Source organism: Podarcis cretensis (assembly GCF_951804945.1).
Source record: "Podarcis cretensis genome assembly, chromosome: 17".
Taxonomy (NCBI): Eukaryota; Metazoa; Chordata; class Lepidosauria; order Squamata; family Lacertidae; genus Podarcis; species Podarcis cretensis.
In genome coordinates, this window is record NC_137187.1 from 21,564,482 (window position 1) to 21,590,075 (window position 25,594).

A 25,594-nucleotide genomic window follows, 5' to 3' on the forward strand; every position below is an offset into this window, starting at 1 on the left:
GGCAGGAAGGTAAATGGCCTTTCCGTGTGCTCTGGTTTCCGTCATGGTGTCCCATTGTGCCAGAAGCGGTTTAGTCATGCCAGCCACATGACCCGGAAAGCTGTCTGTGGACAAACGCCGGCTCCCTCGGCCCTAAAGTGAGATGAGTGCCACAACCCCAGAGTCATCTTTGACTGGACTTAACTGTCCAGGGGTCCTTTGCCTTTACTTTTACCTACCTCTGAAACTTTTATTCCTATAAATGAATCACCGTTCTGGATCTGCAGCAATCTGTATGAAGTAGTCAGTCGCACTGCAGTGGGGTGAAACCACCATTTCTAAAGATGTGCACCTGAAATGCAGAATTTGAACTTTCATTCCTGCCTTTGTCTTTCTCTGTTAGGTCGGTGGTACTATCAGAAGAGACAGTACCAGTTCCCCGTTTGGCTGGGATAATAATAATAATAATAATAATAATAATAATAATAATAATAATAATAATTTTTATTTATATCCCGCCCTCCCCAGCCGAAGCCGGGCTCAGAGCGGCTAACATCAAATGTATAGCACATTAACATAAAATCAGACAATCAATTAAAATACATCCTCAAATCAGATCAGGATCAGAATAAAATCCAATCAGATGGCAACCTGCAGATTAGGGTTGGGGACCTTAAATGCTTGCCAGGCCCAACTGCTGAACTTATATGGGCCTGTGAGAAAAATTGGGAGGCCACTTTCATGCAAGTTCTTATGAAAGGGGAGAGGGAGTCAGACTGAACCCTGACCAAAAGCCTGGCAGAACAGGTCCGTCTTGCAGGCCCTGCGGAAAGATGTCAAGTCCCGCAGGGCCCTAGTCTCTTGTGACAGAGCGTTCCACCAGATTGGAGCCACAGCCGAAAAAGCCCTGGCTCTAGTTGAGACCAGCCTAACCTCTCTGTGGCCTGGGACCTTCAGGATGTTTTTATTTGAAGACCGTAAGTTCCTCTGTGGGACATACCAGGAGAGGCGGTCCCATAAGTACGAGGGTCCTAGGCCGTATAGGGCTTTAAAGGTTAAAACCAGCACCTTAAACCTGATCCTGTACCCCACTGGGATAGCCTCACATAAAGGATTTCTAGACTGGGAACTATATCTGTTGTGTATTTGATAAGCAAGATCAATTGTGTCTACTTTCCTCTTACTTTACATTCATGTAATATAAGGGGAAATAAGATGTTTCTCAATGTTATGACTATTAGTTAACATTTCATGTATTTTTCTTGTGACTGGCAGGAATTTTCTAACCTGTTTCCAGGAATTGCATCAGTAGGATTTTTATTTTTTAAAAAATCTGGGTCCTGTTGTTGCATTAATTTGTCACTACCTCTGTGAGCAAGACCCAACTGAAGTTAAACATTTTAAGTCCCATTAATTTCAAATCATTTAAGCTAAGCATTTGTTTAAATCCCTTCCACTGAAATAAATCATTTTGGTTGGATCAAGTGCAGTATCAGCTAGAGTTTGGTATTATAGGTTTTGAACTCAATTACATACATTACATATAGAGCAGTGTGTTTTAAATGAAAATTGACCTAGTAATAAGTTATGTCTAGATTTAATATTATTACAGATATTCCTGGTGTGATGTAGTGAAAGTGTAAAACTGCTTATTTTTTCTCTCACAAATTGTAACAGATAATAGAGAATTTATGTTCTGAGTGAATAGATTTGTTCACATTAAGGAAGCTTCAAAAATATAGAATTTTAATTATCTCTATGTGCTTTATGAGCTTGAAATTCTTGAGTTCATTGTGCTGGTATCATAAAATATGTATCCCACAAAAGTATTCCATTTAAGATTGATTCTGAATGAAAACATGGCAATAGACAATCATAATCATCAGATATTATGCTCTAAACAGTTTAGATGGAAACAATTTGTGATAACTGCAGTACATTCAAAGAGGAACTGTAACTTTTTCCCCCTGTGGAGATATAAATCACTTCTATTTTGCTGATGTGTTCCTTGGTTTCTGAATGTGCTACCCCTTTCCTTATTCTCACCAATGTTTTTAGCACCATTAGAACAAAATATTTCTGCCTTTGCTTCATTGTGAATCTGGGCAATGATGTAAAAAAGAAAGAAAGGGGAAGAACAATATGGTTGTGTTGTGTCTTTCTTGAACATATTTTTTTTTCCTGGGGGGGGGACTATAGTCAGATTCCAATTTTAGATGATAGAAGGAGCAGAGAAAATGTGCTGTTGGTCATAGGGTTTCATTACTGACATGAAGTCTCAAGTACATATAAATTGCCTCTATTAATCTAAACAGGTGCACTGAATTAATTTTGACAAGGTAAAATAGAAATGAAAATGAATATGGCTTAGTAGCATGTGATTAAACAAAATGTAGCCTTTCATTACATCTCAGCAGCTCAAATTAATGCAGTCATGAAACATTACTATGAAATAATAAAAGCACTCCAGACTGGGATCTCTACTTTCCTAGAAGGAAGAGAGTCTGTTACTTATTTACAATTTTGGCAACAAGTCACGCTGCTTTTTTTTAAGGAGCTAAATTCAGGCTGATTTTTTGCAAGCTAGTTTTTACGATTTTTTTTTTTCTGTCCTAAGAATAAAGTTGCCTCAGCCCAGGCTACAAATATCTCCTTATCTCTTCTGTTTTTCTTCCCAACATCCTTTACTCTCAATTAGTGGGAATATGATGATACTACTGAACATGTGAGTAAAAACTGACTGGCCAATCAAAAAGGTGTGGTGGCTTTTTCTCCGCTTTAATCTTTATTTTTTCCTACATTTGGTTGTTTGCACATGTGCATGGATTAACACCTTATTTCATCATCTATGGCATTTGGATTTTTCTGCCTTCTTTTTTCTTTCCTTTTGGTTTGGCGTAGTGCTGATTTTTTTCTAAGTGTGTTGAATTTGCATACTCGTCTGTTCAGTCACTGGCACTAACTTTTATCTCGCAATGCACTCCAGGAAACTATTCTTCAAATAACACAAAACATGTACTCATTCCCATCTGCTTGATAACTCTGCACCTTCAGGTCCCAATGCACTCAGGGTTTGTTATAAAACAAATTACTTTTATTTTTAGCTGCTAACATGATGCCCATTTCCATTATTGACACATCATATTAAATGTATATTTGTGAAAATATACATTGGTACTGGCTGTGTGCCAGTGATGTTTAAACAGCTTTGTTGCAGATGTCACTTCCATCATTATTAACTAAGATTCCATCATCTCCATTAAAAAAGATACTCTTTAATCTGTACTCTTTCCCCCGCCCATACTGTCTCTTCCACTTGTAACTGAAGCCCCAGAAACTGAGGGTGGATCTATATTCTAGTTTCCTCTCTCCATTTGATGAAATGTCGTCAGTCAGTGAACTGATGTTGAATATCCACACACATTGTTTTCTTGTGGATAATTCAGTATTTGTTCAGATTCAGTCTGCCACGTTCAATCTTTGAAAATGAATATTTTTAAAAAGCATTTAACTGGGAAGAGTTGTGTGGTCCCATAGGATTAAATCCATATGCTTGATAGGGTTATTCATAGAATGACCGAATGACCAAGTCTGAATACCTTGGATTGCATTTTTCAGATGCATATTACTGAACCCATTTTACTATCCATTAATACGACCATTTTGTTGTTGTTATCTTACTGGGTGATTGCACTCATGGATTCTACACATACATGAGCATTTTACAAACCTCAAGCAACCTACCGTACTTTTCCGTGTATAAGGCTATGTTTTTTTCTTTAAAAATCATGGTAAAAAGTGGGGGTCGTCTTATACAGGGGTAGTGCATAGGGTGGACGTTTGATTGGTTGCTGTTGAGGCTGTCAGCAGCTATTGTGCATGTTATTGGTTGCTGCATCAATGGGTGGTGTTGATTGGCTGACGCTTCGGCAGTTGGGCGGGTGATTGGCAGCTTCTGCCGGCGATGGGACAGATAGAAGGCAGATTTTGCAATGTGGGCGGATGAGCGATTTTTGGCATTCCCCTCTTTAAAAAGCTCTAGAACTCTGGGCAATCCTCTGCAAAAATAAATAAATAAAAGAGTCTTACACATGGGGGCGTCTTACACATGGAAAAGTATGGTATTTCTGAGGGTAGGTCATACTTTTTACAGAAAGGACTCAATCTACTCCTAGGGTGATCACAGTGTCGATATATAGGTGATTGTCACATGACCCCAAAATCCCTATTTTCAGCCCTTTGCATATAAGCAACACAACTGGATTTAAAGGGAAGAACAGAGTCTTCTGTTGATAGTAACAGCCAACTGTGCTGTCCACGAATAAACCAGAGCTCTACTAATGTATGGAAAGTCTCCACACATGGGCACTCTGAGTTTATTAAGCTATTCATTTTATAACCATTCTGTTTAATAACAAATCTGTTTGCAAACACTGCCATCCATACATGAAACCCCATTCGCAACCCAACTTTGCCATTTTTATTAGTGTTGAAAAAAGTGCATATAGGGTTTACTAATTGGAAGTAAGAAAGAACTAAGGACATGCTTTCTTACATTACAAATTATGTCCCATTGATTTCAGTGGGAGTGTGTTAAGCACATATATGTAAATCAGTGGGACTTAAAAGGCTTAATTTTGTCTGGATCATACTCTTGATACCTAGTCTGTAAATTAAACATCATTAGTTCCCACTTCTGTTCACTTTATGAGCCTTTCCTCAGTAATTAGCAATTTGATTGTTACTGATTTATAACTTTCTCAACCTGCCCTCAGAGCCAGTTTCAAACATGCTTTAATCTTCATCCCCCTTTTGTTTATTAAAAAAAGCAACACATTGTATTCAATACTAAATGCCTTTTCCATCTTCTCTTGTTCCATTGCAACCAAATTTTCAAATTATGTTTAATGGCTCTTTCAGATTATAGAGAACAAATTACTCTTATACTGAATGCCACTTCACAAACCCTACTTTTATAAAAGTGTATATATTTTATTTTTAATCACTAAAAGAAAAGGCTTTCTAATGTACAATCCTGTGCATATTAACTTTAAAAATATCCCCGTTACATTTAGTTGGGCTTACATCAAATGAATGTTCATAGTAGTGTGGAGGGTTACAACAGTGCAGTCCAGTCCTATGCATGTTTTACTCGGAAGTAGCTGGGCTTACTTCTGGGAACAGTGCATATGAATGCAGCCTTCATATATGACATAAAATCAGGGCTTTTTTCAGCCCGAACTCACTGGAACTCAGTTCTGGCATCTCTCAGGTGGGCACCATTGCCATTGTGTGACCAGGCAGTGATAGCCCCAGCCCCCAGGGATCATAAGGAAGGAATAAAGACTCTGACAACGTTATATGGAATTAAAATCAGGCCACAACTTTATTAAACTTCCGAATGTAGGAAAACCTTGGCTTTGGCATTGGGCGTGTATCCCTCCTAGCCCCCCACCTGGGGGGAACTGGGGCTTATTATGGTAAATGAGATATTGGGGTGCTCTGTGAGACATCAGTGTAGCAGGCAGCTCAGCCCATATCCCCACATGCAGGGTAGTTCACTGACGACCTTTCAGTGTATGACCAGTGACACCCATATGTATAACCCATTTAAGAGGGGACCCTGGAATCGCCGCAGGGGGGTGAGTCACCACTTCACACACACACACCCAATATAGGGAAGAAAAGACTAAAGAATTCCACCCAAGGCCATAACCACCAAAGCTGTGACGAATTGCTACAGGGAAGACAAAACCTGCCAATGCAGGAAAATTTCTTCCTGGTCCTTCAACAGCAACCAGTCAAAGTTGGTAGCAGTGCCCGCTAAACAGGAAGAAAAAGTTAACCTGCAAACAAGAAACATTAAACAAAGGGAGAGTACGGTAGGTAGGGTGAATCTCCAGAGCCGACTGCCTGGCTATTGTCGGCTCCACCCCCTATTTGTAAATGGGGCTGGTGCCACCTCCCAGCAAGAAACTTGATCACTGAGGCTGGGTGTGAACCTCCAAAAATTAACACTGAGAGGCAAGCCAGCCCCTGTTTGCCAGTAAGCTTCCTGGGAACTGTAGCACCACGTGCAATCCCGCAAAGGGCACCCACAATGTAAAGTGTGAGTGCTCATTATAAGAGAACAAGAGAGGTGTTTGTGGTGAGTTCTGGCACCTTTTTTTCTACAAAAATAGCACTGCATAAGACAGCTTTAGAAGTTGAAATGTAAGTAGGGTTCTCAGGTATACAGGCAGTGATAGCATAACTTTTTAAATAACAGCTAGTAAATTCGTAAATCAAACCTAATTCTCATACCCCACTTTATTTGTACTACACCAGGAATAAGACTCTACACAGAGTGAATTTCAAAAGGATTTCCCCCTCCTCCGTTAGTACAGTTAACAGCACTCAGCCTTTGGCCTTTTGCTTGACAAAACGACTTGGGGCATGCTGCTCAGAAATGCCTTCACGCTTATTGCTGACACAAGTGAAATACAGTGCATTGCAAGGCCTCACCCACTATTCTGGTCCGACCAAAAGCTTGCCATCACTGCAGATCGCACGAAAGCCATGGGCGCTGAATGTTATATGTTGCAACTAATTGCAAGGCAAAACGATCTTGATTTAGTAGTGCATATGTTTAAATATGCATTCTGGTTTTTGTCTTTGTTTTGCTTCATTTTAGGAAATGATAATAGCGGGATTGCAGCCCGAGACAACCTATTCTCTCACTGTGACGGCCTATACGACCAAAGGAGATGGAGCACGAAGCAAACCCAGACTGGTGTCTACGACTGGTGCAGGTAAATAGATGGAGATTCCTTTCATTTCCTTGCAACCAGCAGTTTGCGCTTTGATGCTTTCCGAATTGAAACTCAAACCGTTTGTGTAGGTGGCTATGGCATGCCTCAGTGGCGTAGCAGCTGTTTCCTGTGCTCAGGGCAGGTGTGTGCACCAAGCATGGAGGGTGCCAGCCTAGCCCTCAATGATGGTAACACTGGAGCGACCCCACTGGAGAAAAATGGGGGGGGGGCAAACTGAGCCACCAGCGGGGTGGAGCCCAGCCAGCCGATGTAGCCCTTGGCAGATGGAGAATAGGCCTGGGCTATGTATTGATACATCACCCAGGGCTGGTATGAGGGCTAGAGCATGATGGCGGCTTCACCTGGCAGTATATGGTGAGTGAAGCAGTTGCCACCTCTCCTGAGTCGCTCTACAACCACACTGCAGTTGCCTGCATGTGGGTACCAGGCTCATGGACATGGGACTATGGCCCCCCGCCCCCCGCAAGATATGCCCCTGGTAGGCCTAAGTCAGGGGTAAGCAACCTTTTTCAACCATGGGCCAGTCCACCGTCACTCAGACCTTGTGGTGTGCCGGACTATGTTTTTTGGGGGGAAACGAACGAATTCCTATGCCCCACAAATAACCAAGAGGTGCATTTTAAATAAAAGGACACATTCTACTCATGTAAAAACACGCTGATTCCCGGACCGTCCGTGGGCCAGATTGAGAAGGCGATTGGGCTGGATCCGGTCTGTGGACCATAGTTTGCCTACTCATGGTTTTTATCTTTGTTGCATCTTGCAGTTGTTTATCTTTTATCCAGCTTTGCTTTATATTCCAATCTATCTTTTAGTGCAGCATGGGCAATGCATTGCTGTAGTATCACTACAGTCAAAATAATAACAGCTGTAAGTAGCAGTTAGAGTTATTCAGGTTACTTAGGTTGCCTACCTCTGGCCTAAGTGTATAAAACATTTGAAATACTAAAACAATTTTACCAAATAGATAAAACTGGTGACAAGACAAATAAAGTGGGACCAGAAAAAGCTGAGTACTTGTGCAGAAGGAATTCCTGTAGATGGATTTATTTTATTTTAAATATATCGATTGTGATGTTGTCATTCACTTCCTGTCACTAACTATTCCAGAAATGTGAAGCTACTTCCAAAATTCATAATTAAAAACACAATTGCGGTACTGTTGTGCAACTTAGTTTCGGTGGTGCCTGTTCAGGAGAATTTCCCAATCAGTTGTTGACCTATTGCTGGATTCTAGCCACTATAATAAGCCTGATATACGACAAAATGTTCTAATCTGCTTTTTATTTTACCAAATGATTTACAATGCATGTTAGTCATCTTCAATTTATTATTTCTGCCACAAAGAAATAATAGTAAGTCTCACATCACGTGGCTATATATATTTAGGCAAAACAGATCAATGTGTGTGTTTTTTAAATTGTCTAAACCCAGATAGCTGCCACAATAGTAAAAGCAATTTACGGTATAAATAATTTAGCGGCAGCTCCCCGCAGCCCCTCTTCTTAGAAATCTGAAGGAGTTATTATTATTCTGTTTCTGTGGACTCACCTGCTTTTCCTTGTGCTCCATTGGCTTCAGTGATAGTCATAATGAAGTGAAAAATAGGGCCTGAAATAGATATATCTATAGTCTTTTCTCAGCTCTGTAGCTGCCTCTTACGCAGCAGTAGGGAATAGTCAAAATTAAGCAAAGAGATGAGATCACCACAGCCAATCACAAGCAAACAATCACACCCTAAGCCAACCCCAACCTCTCTCACCACCAAAGGAACACAAGTGAACAACACAAGCAACGCTGACACCAAACTCTACATACATTAAACATAATAGAAACACCGCCACCCGACCCCACCCCCATCCATCCTCCCTCTCCCCACCCCACCCCTTCTTTTTTCTTTCTGTTTTCTTCTCCCCCTAATGCCTCAACAAATGAAACGGATTTGTAAAAACGTTACATGGAAGAAGAAGAAAAAAATACGAGGCACTACACTTCTGTAAAACAAGAAAATCCTTAATAAAAAATATTTTTTTTAAAAAAGAGATATACTTCGTACACTGGGAAGAAAAGAGAAAACCTGTACAGTACAATGCACAGGATTCTATTTCCACAAGAATAAGGTGTTAGCAGTGAGGAAAAGGTGGGAAATAGCTATACAACCATCTGTATTTGTGTATTGTTGGTAATAATAGGTAGTACTTGGGTATGACCCATTTTTAAAAAAGAAAACACTCTTTTGGTTTGTAATAAAGGGTTGCATTTAGATAGAAATGAGAGGGGGGCAGCGGGATGGATTCAGGGCCATACATTGCCTCCTATTCCCTTAGGAGGGTTTAGATATACTGCATGTATTAGTGAAGGTCATGGATTTTGCATAGACTGTATGACCTCTCTAAAGATTTTATAACTTGGTTTTTTTTTCCTAAGGGAGAGCTGAGTTCTTTTTATATGCTTTGCTCAGAACAAATGCTCACACCTCTGTTCTCAGCCTTTCGCTAGCCAAAGTTTGAAACTTCAGTAGTGTATCAATTATCACAAACAGAAGCTTGACACTGCTCAGGTTCACACATCACATTAAACCATGGTTTTAAGACAGTAAGTAAACAGCAAACCATGGTTTATTTTCTCTTGCAACCCCATAACCAGGGCTTTTTTTTCTCAGTCAGAACTCTCAGGTGGGAGCCACAAGGGAGATGTTCATGCAAAGTTCCGGCACCTCTTTTTCTACAAAAGCAGCACTGTCCCTAGTTAATAAACCTCTTGGGCTTGTTGATCAGGAGGTTGGCGGTTCGAATCCCTGCAACGGAGTGAGCTCCCGTTGCTCAGTCCCAATTCCTGCCAACCTAGCAGTTTGAAAGCACATCAAAGTGCAAGTAGATAAATAGGTACCTGTAATGGTTCTAGGGGTTGCTCGTGCGTAAATCGGCGCCACACCTGGCTGGGTTGCCTGAGTGAACCCTTTCTGTCCGGACAGCCACTCACCCGTGGCTGTCTCAGTCACTGGCAGAATCCGTCAGTGGGCGTTTCTTGAACTTCTTCCAGCAAAGAAGCTCTTTGACGCCTAGTGTCCGCGGAAGCCTTCTGCGCAGGGAGGGTGTGGGCAGCGGAGGACCCGTGCTCTCCCCGCTGGTCTCCAGCGAGGAGTCATGGAGCCACCTCACCGATTCCCCCATCTGCCCCCCTTCTCCACTGGTGCTATGCTGATTTCCTTCCCCAGAAGATGGGCTGCTTCTCTCCCTCCCGGGACGCTCTCCGGAATCCCTCTGGAGCCCTCCCTCTCCCTCTGGCTCCGATGGCAGTTCCCTGACAGTACCGTTCCGGTGAGAAGGTAAAGGGTTTCCATGCGCTGCTCTGGTTTTGCCAGAAGCGGCTTAGTCATGCTGGCCATATGACCCAGAAATACTGGCTGCGGACAAACACTGGCTGCCTCGGCCTGTAAAGCAAGATGAGCGCCGCAACCCCAGAGTCATTCGCAACTGGACTTAAAAGTCAGGGGTCCTTTCCCTTTACCTTTTTTGAGGCAGTGGACTAGGTTTGCACATAATACTAAACCACGGTTTATAAACTATAGTTTATTCAAACCATTATTTAACATTACGTGCAAACCAGGCTAAGTATGAAATCCAGGCCAGTTTTGTAAAATTAAGTCATAATGCTTTTTTCCACAATGTTACATTGTGCTGTTCAGAGGAAGAGTTGCCTTTCTGATTGCTTCTCCACCTATGTATGAAATCTAGACTAAAATGTTCCTACAGATATATTGGTTTTGTATGTGCAAGCTAAGTAGCTGAGGTTTGGGTTTGTTTGTTTGTAAGATGGTTTATTTGTATACCTTGTTCCTAACCTGCAGCCTGAAGTGATATAGACCTGGGAGAACTTAACCACTTGGTTCTGCTGAACACTGTCTCTTGCTAATGGAGTGGGAACCTTGCATATATGCTTATAATGACCTCATTCAGATGTCTGATAAACTACACTTTACAAGAGCAAAAATGAGCTCTGTGCCTGCACATTTCCCTCCCCATTCCTCTCCCTCAGGCCTTACCTTACCTTTCGCAAGCACAGTCTGATTTCTTAAACCACCGTTTTCCATTAGTTTTGAACCAAGAAACTGGTTTAAGATCCTCCTCCAAACTCGGATACCAAACCTGTTCATATATATATATGTATATATAGATATATATATAAATAGATAGATAGATAGATAGATAGATAGATGGGATGTGGGTGGCGCTGTGGGTTAAACCACAGAGCCTAGGACTTGCCGATCAGAAGGTCAGCAGTTCGAATCCCCGTGACGGAGTGAGCTCCCGTTGCTCGGTCCCTGCTCCTGCCAACCTAGCAGTTTGAAAGCACGTCAAAGTGCAAGTAGATAAATAGGTACCGCTCCGGCGGGAAGGTAAACGGCGTTTCCGTGTGCTGCTCTGGTTCGCCAGAAGCGGCTTAGTCATGCTGGCCACATGACCCGGAAGCTGTACGCTGGCTCCCTCGGCCAATAAAGCGAGATGAGCGCGCAACCCCAGAGTCGGTCACGACTGGACCTAATGGTCAGGGGTCCATATATATATATATATATATATATATATATCTGAAATGGGCAAGTTTGCCATTAGACTAGATCATAGTAATGTAGTAAATGAACATATAATGACTCTGACCTTACACCAAGGCAGCATCTCTTAAAGGTTTCAGGCACAAATCTTTTTTTCCAGCTGTCCCTAGAGATGCTAGACTTTGCCATTGGATCTATTGTATGCAAGGCATGTGTCACTGAGGTACACCCCTTCTCAACATGTGAGATTTCTGGGATTTTTTTTTAGTTTGTTTTCATTAATCACTTAAAAACTATGTCCACATGTGTAAAAGCTATTCTGTCGCTAGGCTTCATAGAAATAGACACTCTGCTTATCTCCCCCAGCCCTCCAGTTAGAAGCTAGGGAAAGGAGGTAGGAAAGACAAAATGCCTAAGTTTGTTGTGCTGTCTGAATGAATACCGTATTTTTTGCTCTATAAGACTCACTTTCCCCCTCCTAAAATGTAAGGGGAAATGTGTGTGTGTCTTATGGAGCGAATGCACGCTGTGCAGCTATCCCAGAAACCAGAACAGCAAGAGGGATCTCTGCTTTCACTGCGCAGTGATCCTGCTTGCTGTTTTGGCTTCTGGGATTCAGAATATATTTTTTCTTGTTTTCCTCCTCCAAAAACTAGGTGCGTCTTATTGTCTGGTGGTGCGTCTTATAGAGCAAAAAATACGGTACTTGTTGAACAGGAGGAAACAGTGTGTCCATCACATACAAAACTTTTTCAAGAAACATGAATAAAGTTTGTTAGAAATTATTCATTTGCCCGCTTTACTTGCTAACATCATCTTGTGTTGCAGTTCCAGGAAAACCTCGGCTTGTAATTAGCCACACACAAATGAGTACAGCTCTAATTCAGTGGCACCCGCCTGTCGACACATACGGTCCTCTGCAGGGCTACCGCCTGAGGTTTGGCCGCAAAGACATAGATGCCTTTACGACGCGGGATTTCACCGACAAGGACGACCACTACACCGCTACAGATATTCACAAGGGGACTTCGTATGTCTTCAGGCTTTCAGCTAGAAATAAAGTGGGCTTTGGGGAGGAGATGGTAAAGGAAATTTCGATTCCAGAAGATCTGCCAAGTGGATTCCCTCAAAACCTGCGCTCGGAAAGTGCCACCTCAACTTCAGTCCAGCTCTCTTGGCAACCGCCCATCCTATCAGAAAGAAATGGTATTATCACCAAATACACTCTGCAGTACAGGGATATCAATGTGGCACATCACCAAACGGAGATGTCTGTTGTTCCTGCTGATATTACTATGACGCTTTCAGGCTTAAAACCAGATACCACATATGATGTAAAAATACGTGCACACACAAGCAAAGGGCCTGGTCCATATAGTCCCAGTGTCCAGTTCAGGACACTACCTGTGGAACAAGGTAGGATTTGTCTGCTTATGACTTTTGTTTTAAAGGAATTTCGGTCTTTGGATATCGATATTTTTGAAGCTGTTACTAAAACTGACCAAACCATCGTATAAATAGTTTCAACTAACATCAGAGGTAAAGTATGTGAAACCTTACGTGTTTTGGATTCATTAGTATTCAGTTATCCTATATCAGGCAAGTCTGGCTCACATCTACACAATAATTGCAGGTAAGAAAAATAGAACGTTTTGAGTTGCCATTTGTAAGAATGGGATATGGTTTTTAAAAGCAGGTAGGAGAATTGTTGAGTGTGCTTAGTGTCGGAAATGGGATGGGATCCCAAGGTCAAGATGTACTTTAAATACATTGCCTTTTCCTTTTCCAGCAGTGTTTGCAAAAAATTTTCATGTCAAAGCAGTGATGAAGACATCGGTATTGCTCTCTTGGGAGATACCAGAGAACTACAACTCTGCTCTGCCTTTCAAAGTAAGTTGTTTTGCAGTTTGTAAGACTTGAAGGGTAAAACCTGAGATGAAGGAATGTTCTCATTAAGCAGACACATTCAAAATGGTTAACAAAAGTTGGGTCAAGAAGAAGAAGATGAAGAAGTGGTGTTTGGATTTGATATCCCGCTTTATCACTACCCTAAGGAGTCTCAGAGAGATGGAGGAAGCAAGAAGGAAGAAGGCAAAGTAGGAGGATTTAATCAATCAATCAATCAATCAATCAATTAATTAGTATACAGCCCCAAACCAGCAGACCTCAGGGCAGTTAACAACACAAAATCACAATATAAAAAGCACATGATAAAAATCAAAACAAAGGCAACCCAATAACCCCCCCTTCCCACATTTTCAAAAGGGCATTGGATGTCAATCATCCCAAAGCCTATTCAAAGAGGAAGGAAACTTGGCGCCTAAAGGTGTATAATGAAGGTGCCAGCTAAGCCTCCATAGGGAGAGAATTCCACAAACAGGGAGCCACTGCAGAAAAGGCCCATTCTCTTGTTGCCACTTTCTGGACCACTCATGGAGGAGGCAGTCAAAAAAAGGGCCTCAGAAGATGATCTCAGGGTCCTGGTAGGTTCATGAGGAGAGAACAATTACATGAATCTTAAAACAGCTTTATACACCCCTGCCAACAACAACATTCTTCATTATGGTCCAAAGACCCACAAAAAACAGTTTCAAATGCAAAATGCAACAGAGATACATGGAAAAGATTCCAAGGCAGTCACTATGTTTTATCCAGAGCATGTTGATTTCTGTTTCTTATTACCTTTGAGATAAATTTTGCTACGGCCTGGGTAGTATCATTTGACTTATCTTTGACACGATGAGATAGAAGGTATCAGAATTCCCTGGTAAATTTACCAGTAAGGGTTTAATTAATTGATCCCTGACTTGTTCATACAGCCCACAGTGTATTAAGATATGCTTCATGCAATCAATAGCCTGAGAACATGAACAGAGTCTACTATGATAAGGTATACCAGTCAGTCTGCTGTTTAGAACTGCAGATGGAAATACATTTAATCTGACTTTGGTAAACAGTTGATGATAATTGGGTACTGACAGATTCGTAAGGTACAAGGGTAATTGAAAATCATGCCCATAATGAATTCTGAACACAAATGGTCTACAGGTTACATATGATCAAGAGCAAAGATCGCTGTATGCGATATCCCATAACCTCTGGCTCAAGGATTTAAGGGCAATGTCATAACCACAGATGATATAAAAAGGATGGTGAAAGTCCAACTCAGGAGATTTTGGGGGGCATAGCTTTTGACCATGAGCTAATAGATTCCTCATTGGTTAAATGTAAAAGTAATCCCACACCAAATACCAAAATCTTTAACCAGTATTTCAAGGCAGCCCATCATGCTTTTGATGAAAAGTGGACATTCACCTGTTTCCAGAAATAGAATTGAATTAGGAACACAGTTTGGAACCTGAAGTTGGGTCCGAAGGAACTTTGCCTGGAAGCCATCCAGCTTAGGAAATAAACCATTATACCAGACATTTGAAGTATATAGGAGTTGGGGAACAAATTTTGCATTAAAGACCCTTATGGCTGGTGGAACATAATGACCTCCCTTTGAGTAAAACCAAAAATTGGAGTATAGCAAGTCTGCTCATCTCCGCCTTCTGACAGGTAGTCTGCCAGGGGCAATTCCAGGACTCTGTGTAGTGAAACTAAATACTGAGAAAAGATATTCCCCTTGTAAATTGGTATTAGATGGCCATAATCTAGAGTAGACCAAATATACCTCTACGGGTGCAGTGTCCTGGCAAGTGGTATCAGGCAACTGAAGAGCTACAGCTACTATACCACCTTCCTACCTGCGCCCCCAGACTTAAAGGTTGAGATTGCATTTTTGAATGTCTTGATGAAACAGAGAGCTGGCTTTAGCTGTTCCTAACCTAAGCTAGTTTACAGCAAGCCATTACTGTGTATTTGTGTTAAATCCAGTTTAATTTGAAGTGTGCCTCCAGTTAAAGGAATTGTTGTCTAGCAGAACATAATATAACTCTGAGTGGGATATCATAGAAGAGTGATGTAAAGAAAAGCTAGTGCGAATCATTGAGGAAGCTGCTGGGAATCATTATTTTAAGGTCCCCCCAAATAACTGAAGTTTTCAGGTAATTCTGAAGAATCATACATAGTTGTGGCATATACTTACAGACAAGAGAAGATAAACAGAACATTACTATCTTCCTGAGTATTGCTGGATCAAAAGCAGTAAAGGGCAGCTAACGTGGTTTATTCTTTCCCCCCTTAATTACTAACAATTTGCTAACAAAAATGAAAACCCTCACTTTTTTAGATCCTGTACGATGATGGGAAAATGGCAGTTGAGGTAGATGGCCGAGCCACTCAGAAACTTATCACCAACCTGAAACCTGAGACATCATACTCATTTGTACTGACCAATAGAGGCAATAGCGCTGGAGGTCTTCAGCACAGGGTAACAGCGAAAACAGCACCAGATGTACTGCGAACCCAACCACTGTTCATTGATAAGACCAATGTCGATGGAATGGTAACAGTGAAGCTACCAGATGTTCCTGCAAACAAAACTATAAAGTGAGTTAAACCTCAAAAGTCATTTGTACTTTATTACTTACTGGATTCTCTGCATTAAAACCATGAGCTGCTGAAGTTGCAGCCTTGAACTGCATGTTTTAGGTCAACCTATCAGAATTTTACATTTATTTATTTATAACATTCGTATCCTGCCTTTCTTCTTTGTACCCAAGAAATTCATCCCATTAACTTGAGGATCTCCCACCTGTGCAATGGGACTTCTTCTCCCTGTCCTCGCCCTCTGCACTCACACATATCCATCTGTTCTGGGGGTTCTCTCAATCCTCTGAAGGGGATTTAAGGGGGTGCACAGAGAAAAGAGTGTGGGAGGAAGTCCTATAGCACAGATGGATGTTCTTACAGTAACAGGACGACTTCACTGAATAAACCTGGTGTGTGGGGAATTCCTATCTGGTCCCTTATCCTTGCACTGCTCATGATATCAAATCTCTAGTCATATTCCCAGATTTGGACAAAGACAAAGACAAAGCAAGGTATCCGTAGAAGATGACACAAGTGTAACTGAGGGCTCCTGAAGCTCTTTGTGAACCTTGACGATCAGACAGCAAAAATCAATAATGTTTCTAAACTTATAATGTCACTGATGTAGGTTTGGGAGAGCAAACACCAGTTGTAGGTGGCACTCCATAACCTGGCAAGATGAGACGATGACAGCAACATCTCCCCAGTGATAGAAAGCTCTGGTATCAGAGACAACAGAATCTCCAACCTTCCTGGTTTTATATCTTCCAAATTCTCAATATCTGTACAATCATCCAAGAAAATGTGGGGGAAGGGACTGTCTTTACCTTAGCATTTCATCAAATATTTACTAAATATTTGTAAATGTAGAGGAAACCTGAAAAGATTATGAACATATTCCTTAAGAGTAGATAATCTACATGCCATTCCTCTTTCCACTGGCAACGCTTTTTCTATAAAAATAGCACTGCACATTCCCAATTTTTTCTCCCAGCTGCAGCCTATGAACAAAACAGCAATACAGTGGTACTTCTGGTTGCGAACGAGATCTGTTCTGGAGGCCCATTCGCAACATGAAAAGCCCTCAACCTGAAGTGCCATATCTGCGCAGGTGTGTGGCGCGATTTGGCGCTTGTGCGCATGCGCGAAGCATGATTTAGCGCTTTGTGCATGCGTGAGTGGCGAAACCCGGAAGTAACCCTTTCCGGTACTTCTGGGTCGCCGTGGGACGCAACCTGAAAAAATGTATCATGAAGCAAACATAACGAGGTATGAGTGTATTGGGAAAAGGCATTTCAGCTCAGCCTTAGGAAAAAGATGTACCCACAGAGTGGATTTTGCTGCTACTTTGAATAATGCTGTGATGACATGTGCAAAGATGGAGTGATTCTGCTCTGTCTTCCACTGGGAGATGTATGTTCTTAGTGGGCTACAGCAGAAGTATAAAAGAAGACGAGCACTTCCTTTGCACATTTCTTGAACTGCTCAAAATGGCTCTAGTCCTGGTAAAGACATAAACTGTAGAACTTTGGTTGGCTAGAACACTGTAAGGCAAAACCATAAGATGGGTCAGTTATGTTTAGCAGTCCAGTCCCATCATGTACAAATTAATAGGGCAATGGCGGTTTACTTTGTCTTCCCTTTTAAATGTTTTTATCACAGACATCGTTTAGAAAACAGATATTTTTATTTCCAAAAATAGCACGTTGTGATTTAACTCTAAAAAGGGATCCCATAATAAATGAATTTGGCAGCTATATGTTCTGTTCACAGTGCTGGAACATGGTTTACAAGGCTTCTTAAATGCTTCTGTGCAGATTAAACAACAAAAATAGTACTAAAGACCTGACAGCAAAGCGCCAATAGGGATTCAAAACGATGGACAATAAAGAGTTGCCAGGAAAGCGTGAAACACAGTACAATCAATAAGTGTTATTGCTCTGTTTGCAGTGATTCTTGCTTCCTATAAGACTCCCATGTGTGTGACGAAGGAAATGGGAAGGAAAATGAGCAGGTTCTTAAATATTGTTGGGGATACAACCTGGATTTTCTCAGCTGACATTTTATACCACGAGCTTTGTGAATGGAAGACCCTCTCTTTATTGCTAATTGAGGAATTCAGAATGAGACAATATGAAAATATATTACATTGGAGTGTTAATAGGATTAAAGTGTGGGAAATGAACCATTGCTATTAAACTAAGTAAAGATAAAGTTTGTAGGAAAGTATAGAAAAGGAAGCCTGAAGACGGAAAGCATCGGAATGATTTATGGAGAAAAGTAATTACTAGAAAGGGCCAGGGTATAACAGCAACCAGGAGTAGCTAACATCTGTGGAGAAGACAATAACCTTTTTCATAAGTTGTGGAAATGTTGGAAGCAGGACTGAATTTGTGCTGTGGCTCATGAGGGATTAGCCACAATATCTAAGGTGATAAATAAGAAATGCATCTGAACATCTATTACCACTGAGAAAACTCAGCTTGTTCTAAAGGTGTGCTCTCAGAAAGCTATGTTGGTTAATGGCAAATGCACAGTTGTCTGTCCTGACTCTGGGCAGACTTGAGTCCTGGCACCCCTTTAGTTGCAGGGTGCAAGCAGGGCGGAAAAAAGATGATATTTGACATAGGCCCAGAGATCCAGAGCAGATGGACCTGGGCTGCAGTTCCTTTATTATGATTTTAAAGGCTGAAACTTAATTATAGAAATACCCATAGCAGCCAGGGTGGATAAAAATCAACTTTTTAAAAAAAGATTTTTAAAAAATTTAAATCGGATTTTTTAAAAATTAAATTGGATTTTTAAAATAAAATGCTTTTGGAGGAAAAATCTTTCTAAATATAGTTTTCTATTTAAGTTACATTATAGTCCAAAGGCTATTCATCAGTAAGTAAGGATTTCAAAATAACCTAGGTTTCTTAAAAGGGACTCCTACAATCTGAATGTGTAAGAATTAAATTTCAGTTGCAACAGTCTAATTTCCTTCTGTACGTTGTTTGTAATTAAACTTTTTGTCTTGCATTAGTTTGCACAAATTACAGCATTGTCATTCACACACAAATCTTACCACAGCTACATGCACAAACACAAAATTCAACAGTTAACGCTTGGATGTTGATTTCAAGGTTAATGTGTAAGACTGATCATAGTCCTGACTGGACTTTAAAAATGTTCCCAGGCTTCTTGTCATATCATAACTTCAGTCACTTTTCGTGATAACGGTGTGAAATTTATAATAACTAGTCACCTTGGTGGAGCTGAGCACCCAGGAATTGCTGTTAACTTCCCATTTGTGGCCAGAAAGATCTACATCAGATTCTGATCTAACACATTATTGAAAGTACAAACTTTAGTATAGATTTTAAAAAGTAAAAAATGCATTGCCACAGATGATTGGCTGGTCAATAATTCAGTCAATGTATGAGTCAAATAATACACTTTCAATAATACATTTCAATACCGAATTATATAACCAGTGTCCCATTTCTGACAGACTGTTAGTTGATGTCTACTCTTGTTTTGTTTCAAGCACTCAGTTTTCAGAATATCTCACAGATATTTAAGGACTATCTACAAAAACATTGTAAATTACATGAGTGCTAAGAAGGATGCGAGATTGAAAATAACATGGCTCCATTAAGTTAGTTGAAAAGAATATGAGAATAAGTGAATTTAAAGAGAAAAATAAATTTTGAATAATTACTACTAAACAACAACAACAATTTAAAATTAGGGACATAACATTGGTAATCTATAGAATAAGAATGGAAACAAGGTGATAAATTGCTGATTAAAATTGTATAATTTTGGAACGCAGGAGCGAGAGATGTGAGGAAGTCCAAAAAGTGAAGAAAATATGGTTATTACAAGATGTTAATTGTCTTTTTTGTTTTTCTTTCTGTTTTGTTTTTGTTTTTTAAAAAAATCTTCAATAAAAATTTATATAAAAAAAACAAAAAAAACCAGAATATCTCACAGATGCATTGCCATTCTCTCTGGGTCAGCCACAGAAAAGGTAGCTTGTTAGGCCTAGCATCCATACCTTCGATGGCACTCTGGAGTTAGCTTGCCCGTATTCATGGTCAACCCTTAAAGCTGAACTCTAAGAATTTATTTTTTAACCAAGTTGCCATAAGTACTTGACCACCATATTTCTAGAATGATGATCATATCTTTCTACACACAGGAGCCTGTCTGTACATCCAGCAGCAATAAATTTGTCAGCCATTTGTCATTCTGCTGCTGGCTGTGTGTATGTGATGAGTGGAAGATGAGAAGTACTGTACTTTTCCATGTATAAGACGTGGTGTTTTTTACTCTAAAATAGTGTTAAAAACCAGAGCTCGTCTTATACACGGAAAGTGCATGGGGGGACGGATGATTGGTTGCAGCCGCAAGTGATCTGGTGGGTGATTGGTGGCTGTGTCAAGGGCTGCTTTCGATTGGCTGCTGTTGCGGCAATTGGGCGTGCGATTGCTGGCCATTGTTGGCTTCTGCTACGCGAGCAATTGTCAGCATTTTTCATTTGGGTTAGTGATTTTCTGCATTCCCCTCCCCCCCAAAAAGCTCAACAACTTTGGGCCAGCTCCCCCCATTTATTTAAATTTGAGTCCCCCAAAATAGGGGTGTCTTATACACGGGGGGGGGGGTGTTATACACAGAAAAATATGGTACTTGTTTTTCGTTAGAAGGGATTTTCTTTAGGCAAAGCTCTGATGATGAATGTCAGAGTGGCAATGAGAAATGAACAATAAGGTAATTGAGACATAATACATTCACCTTGCTTTAAATCAGCCTTTCTCAACCTGTTGGGTCCCCAGATGTTGTTGAACTACAACTCCCATCACCCCTAGCTAGCAAGTCCAGAGTTCAGGGATAATGGGAGTTGTAGTCCAACAACATCTGGGGACCCACAGGTTGAGAACTGCTGCTTTAAATGCTCCCCAACATTGGGGCCAAGTTCCTTTTCACGACTTCTTCTTGGGTTATTTGGCCTCCTAAAGTCATGATCATGACTACGAAGGGTGGATTTCTGGTTATTCCCTAACCCAGGGCTGACTGAGGGCTGCATTGACAGTCAGCCACCAAACTGAGGACCGCATGCCACATATACATATACAGTCAATGTATATGTGTGCGCACATTCACCACATATGCACATTCTTGCATGTACAGTGGAACATGGGTTTAAGAACAGCTTAGTTTATGAACAACCTGGATTAAGAACGCTGCAAACCCAGAAGTAGGTGTTTTGGTTTGTGAACTTTGCCTTGGAATAAGAACATGTTTTGCTTCCTGTTGAGTGTGTTTCATTTGTAAATTGAGTCCCCCATTGCTATGGGAAAGCACGCCTTGGTTTAAGAATGCTTTGGTTTAAGAAAGACTTCCGGAACGGATTAAGTTTGTCAACCAAGGCACCACTGTACATGCATACCTATACCAGATGTGCAGGCACACAGAACTCGCTACTCTTTTTCTGTTTCTCTCTCTGTCTCTCTCTCTCTCTCTCTCTCACACACACACACACACAATCTCAGATCAGAAATAAAAGAGCTCTTTGCCTGCTCCTTAGGTTTGCTGAATGCTGACCAAATATAGAAGTTAAGGAAGAATTCAGTTAGACTTTTTAAAATGACCTCTTGTGTGTGTGTACAACTACAGATGCTTCTTTTTAATTTTGTTCAGGAAATTGATCTATCCCATTTTTACCCTTATTTTATTTATTTATTTTTTAAAGGAATGGGGTCACATTTTGATTTATGGCAGTGAACGGAACATGCCTTTGTCTGACTAGAATGAGCTACCGGTGTTACTGAATGCTCTAAGGGTCTCCAGTTGTGTTAAGGGAGTTTGTTTTAAAAAACAACATTTGGGTTTGTTTCACAGGTGGACAATAGATACTATTACCAGTGCGCAAAACAGTTTCTGTAAATAGAATTAATATCCTTTGGTGGGCTGCACAAGTGGATGTAATGCCAAGTAATTTCTTTAGGGATTTAAGTCGGCAATATGCATCCATCTTAACGGTCTACACACAACAGCTTTCTGCGCTCTCTTTAAAGTTGTATTAAACCTTTTTCTTCCTTCCTTCCTTTACCCCTGCCTGATTTCCTTCTTTGACTAACAGTCTGTGAAAAGTATGGATGTGGGGGTGATTTGCAAGAGTAATTCACAGTGGGGCAGAACTGCAGCAGCATTGCAATTTACCTGGATGGGTCAGGGAAGTCGTAAGCTTGGGACTTCATGAATGGACTCACAGAGCCATTCTAGCACTTTTGCTAGTGCATTGTTCAATTATTATAGTAGAGGAGTGAACTTGAAAGGAGATTAATTGGCTAAATCTATGCTGTGAAACCTTCTTTGGTGATCACTCATAGCCGAGTAAGATGGTCTTCCATAAACATCGTTTTAACCATGAGTCCGTAAGTGACTGCGGAGGCCAATTCTGGATCCATACGTCCTTCCACAGTCAGGACATTGGTTTCTGGGCGGGAGTTGATCACAGTGTAGATTTGCCAAGCGTGCCTTCCTCTTAGCATGTTTCTCCCTTGCGTCCTGAGTTCGAGTGTCTTCAAAGCCCATGACACCTTTGGTAAAGGCTGTTCTCCAACTGGAGCTCTTGCAGGCCAGTGATTCCCAGTTGTCGGTGTTTATACTACATTTTTTTTAGATTTGCCTTGAGACAGTCTTTGAACCTCTTTTGTTGACCACCAGCATTACGCTTTCCATTTTTAAGTTCGGAATAGAGTCGTTGCTTTGGAAGACGATCATCAGGCCTTCTGAATCCAGATCATTATATCTGCAAGGCCTCAACAACGTTGTATCTCCGTATCAAATGTAGGACAACAGATATATGAACTTTCCCCTCTAGTTTTGAGTTTGGGAAAATTGGAAAGCAGAAACAAGATAGTTGCAATGGCAACTATCTGAATCACTGTAGAAAGCAGCTAACTAATTTCAGATGAGGAAATGTTTGCACTTAATAGTAGACTTTGCATATGAGCATCAGAGCTATGGTAAATGTCAGCTCTATTAACTTGTTGATATTTTGGCTAGAGCCAAATCAGTGTGTGTACTGCTTTATTTTCAGTGTGTTCCTTTTAGTTTTCAAGTCCCAATTTTCTTATCTAATTGAAAATGGCATTACTGAGAACATTAAACAGTCAAGTCAGCACTTTGCAATATTTATTGGCCACATTGTGAGGGCAGATCTTTGCATGATCTAGGAGACATTTTCATAGAATCATAGAGTTGGAAGAGACCACAAGGGCCATTGAATCCAACCCCCTGCCAAGCAGGAAACACCATCAGAGCACTCCTGACATATGGTTGTCAAGCCTCTGCTTAAAGACCTCCAAAGAAGGAGACTCCACCACACTCCTTGGCAGCAAATTCCACTGTCAAACAGCTCTTACTGTCAGGAAGTTCTTCCTAATGTTTAGGTGGAATCTTCTTTCTTGTAATTTGGAACCATTGCTCCATGTCCGCTTCTCTGGAGCAGCAGAAAACAACCTTTCTCCCTCCTCTATGTGACATCCTTTTATATATTTGAACATGGCCATCATATCACCCCTTAACCTCCTCTTCTCCAGGCTAAACATGCCCAGCTCCCTTAGCCGTTCCTCATAAGGTATCATTTCCAGGCCTTTGACCATTTTGCTTGCCCTCCTTCCAGTTTGTCAGTGTTCTTCTTGAACTGTGGTGCCCAGAACTGGACACAGTACTCTAGGTGAGGTCTGACCAGAGCAGAATACAGTGGCACTATTACTTCCCTTGATCTAGATGCTATACTCCTATTGATGCAGCCCAGAATTGCATTGGCTTTTTTAGCTGCCGCGTCACACTGTTGGCTCATGTCAAGTTTGTGGTCAACCAAGACTCCTAGATCCTTTTCACATGTACTGCTCTCAAGCCAGGTGTCCCCCATCTTGTATTTGTGCCTCTCATTTTTTTTTTGCCCAAGTGCAATACTTTACATTTCTCCCTGTTAAAATTCATCTTGTTTGTTTTGGCCCAATTCTCTAATCTGTCAAGGTCATTTTGAAGTGTGATCCTGTCCTCTGGGGTGTTAGCCACCCCTCCCAGTTTGGTGTCATCTGCAAATTTGATCAGGATGCCCTTGAGTCCATCATCCAAGTCGTTGATAAAGATGTTGAATAAGACTGGGCCCAAGACAGAACCCTGTGGCACCCCACTAGTCACTCTTCTCCAGGATGAAGAGGAACCATTGATGAGCACCCTTTGGGTTCGGTCAGTCAGCCGGTTACAAATCCACTGAGTGGTAGCATAGTCAAGACCGCATTTTACCAGCTTCTTTACAAGAATATCATGGGGCACCTTGTCAAATGCCTTGCTGAAATCAAGGTAGGCTACATCCACTGCGTTCCCTTCATCTACATCTACATCTACTATTTTCTGAACTGAGTTTTAGGATAAAGGAGGCAAATAGCTAGAATGTATACTAAATTCCCAAACTTCTCTTAAGAAGCCATCATGGGTTCTTTTTATGTGTAATTTAAACCTGCACTTACAACTTTGTCTACTCTGTATGGAATGCTTGAGCAGAGGTTGCAAGCAATCTTAATGACTTCTAGGATGAAAAATGATAAAGTTTCGTAATCTGACCTGGCTACCTATGTGTATTGATTTTGCAAGTGCTTCGGTTCCATTAGGTGAATTGCTGCGGTGTTTGAAAACAGGTTGTAGCAAGTCATTGCCAAGAAACGATCATTCTCATGCACCTTCGTTAACTGCTGATATGGAGTGAAGAAAGATAACGGATATAAGATACCTTTTAGAAGGAGAAAGCTATTAAAGTGCATATCAAAGCATATCCAAAGTGGTTTTTCTTCTTCAAGCTGCTTTTCAAGTAGTGCATTGCCCTGAAGACATAGTCTACTGAACCCTGGACACCTCCGTTTTTCTCGTACAAGTATGCATATAATGTGTTCCACCTACATGTAAACATTTGTGATCCCTGCATTTGACAAAAACAGCAAGCTATTCGCTATTACAGATGGCTTGTCAATAGCTTAACATTGTTTCTTAAAACCCTGCTCCTTTTACTTTGGACAAAATAGGTTCATAATATAGCCTGCAGTAAAATGGCTGTATTTTCAGGCCACTTTTTCTTTCTTACTATACCGGGTCATGCAAAGATTGAGGAGGATGGCAGTGTGAAAGTCAGGAGTGCTCTTCCGTGCTTCCATCCACTGTTTAAAGTCCTATAATGTTCCAGAATGAGGCTGCAACATGATGTATTGTGGCTCTGGGGAACATTCTAGAGTAAAATGCTGGTCATTGCTGGCAGCAGTGCCGTATTTATGTGTAAGCTAAACAAGTTATAGCTTAGGGCCCCACTCTCTTAGGAGTCCCAAAAAAATTTAAGGGAAAAAAACCCTGGATGTACATTTCCAAAATATAAGATAAAAAAAAAACCACCTACATACAGCAGCAGTGTTTTGTGTTGGGTAGGCTCCTATAAGTCATGGGCCCGCCTGCTAGCCTGCTCCCTAAAATATCACTGGTTTGCTCATTTCTATATATAGGGTGCCTACATTCTGCATGTGCAAATGGCTTTAGATACCTATTAGGTCCATAAATTACCATATAGCATATATTCAACACAAAAAAGCGACAATTTGTTGTTGACAAAGGACAGCTGGACATATAAAGGGCCCCATTACCTTCAGGAGCTTAGGGCCTCATCAAACCTAAATCCGGCCCTGGCTGGCAGCCACAGTTAAAATTGAGGCCACCAGCAGAGGACCCCATT

The 25,594-nt window shown here is 41.0% G+C and overlaps 1 protein-coding gene and 1 long non-coding RNA gene across 27 annotated transcripts in view; one reads left to right on the forward strand and one right to left on the reverse strand.

Annotated features, from left to right (window-relative positions):
• Window positions 1-25,594, forward strand: part of PTPRD (protein tyrosine phosphatase receptor type D) — a 1,166,566-nt gene that overhangs the window by 1,015,798 nt on the left and 125,174 nt on the right. For 15 of the 26 annotated variants that reach the window (XM_079959081.1, XM_079959070.1, XM_079959091.1 and 12 more), the window contains 5 exons: window positions 2,678-2,704; window positions 6,653-6,770; window positions 12,172-12,759; window positions 13,133-13,233; window positions 15,578-15,837. In XM_079959081.1, the coding sequence (XP_079815207.1) occupies window positions 2,678-2,704; window positions 6,653-6,770; window positions 12,172-12,759; window positions 13,133-13,233; window positions 15,578-15,837 (1,094 nt within the window). The remainder of the gene's footprint in view (window positions 1-2,677; window positions 2,705-6,652; window positions 6,771-12,171; window positions 12,760-13,132; window positions 13,234-15,577; window positions 15,838-25,594) is intronic. The other 11 variants (XM_079959083.1, XM_079959084.1, XM_079959085.1 and 8 more) reach the window with 4 other exon arrangements.
• The window catches only part of LOC307206655, a 386,119-nt gene that overhangs the window by 159,016 nt on the left and 201,509 nt on the right, over window positions 1-25,594 (reverse strand). The window lies entirely within an intron of this gene.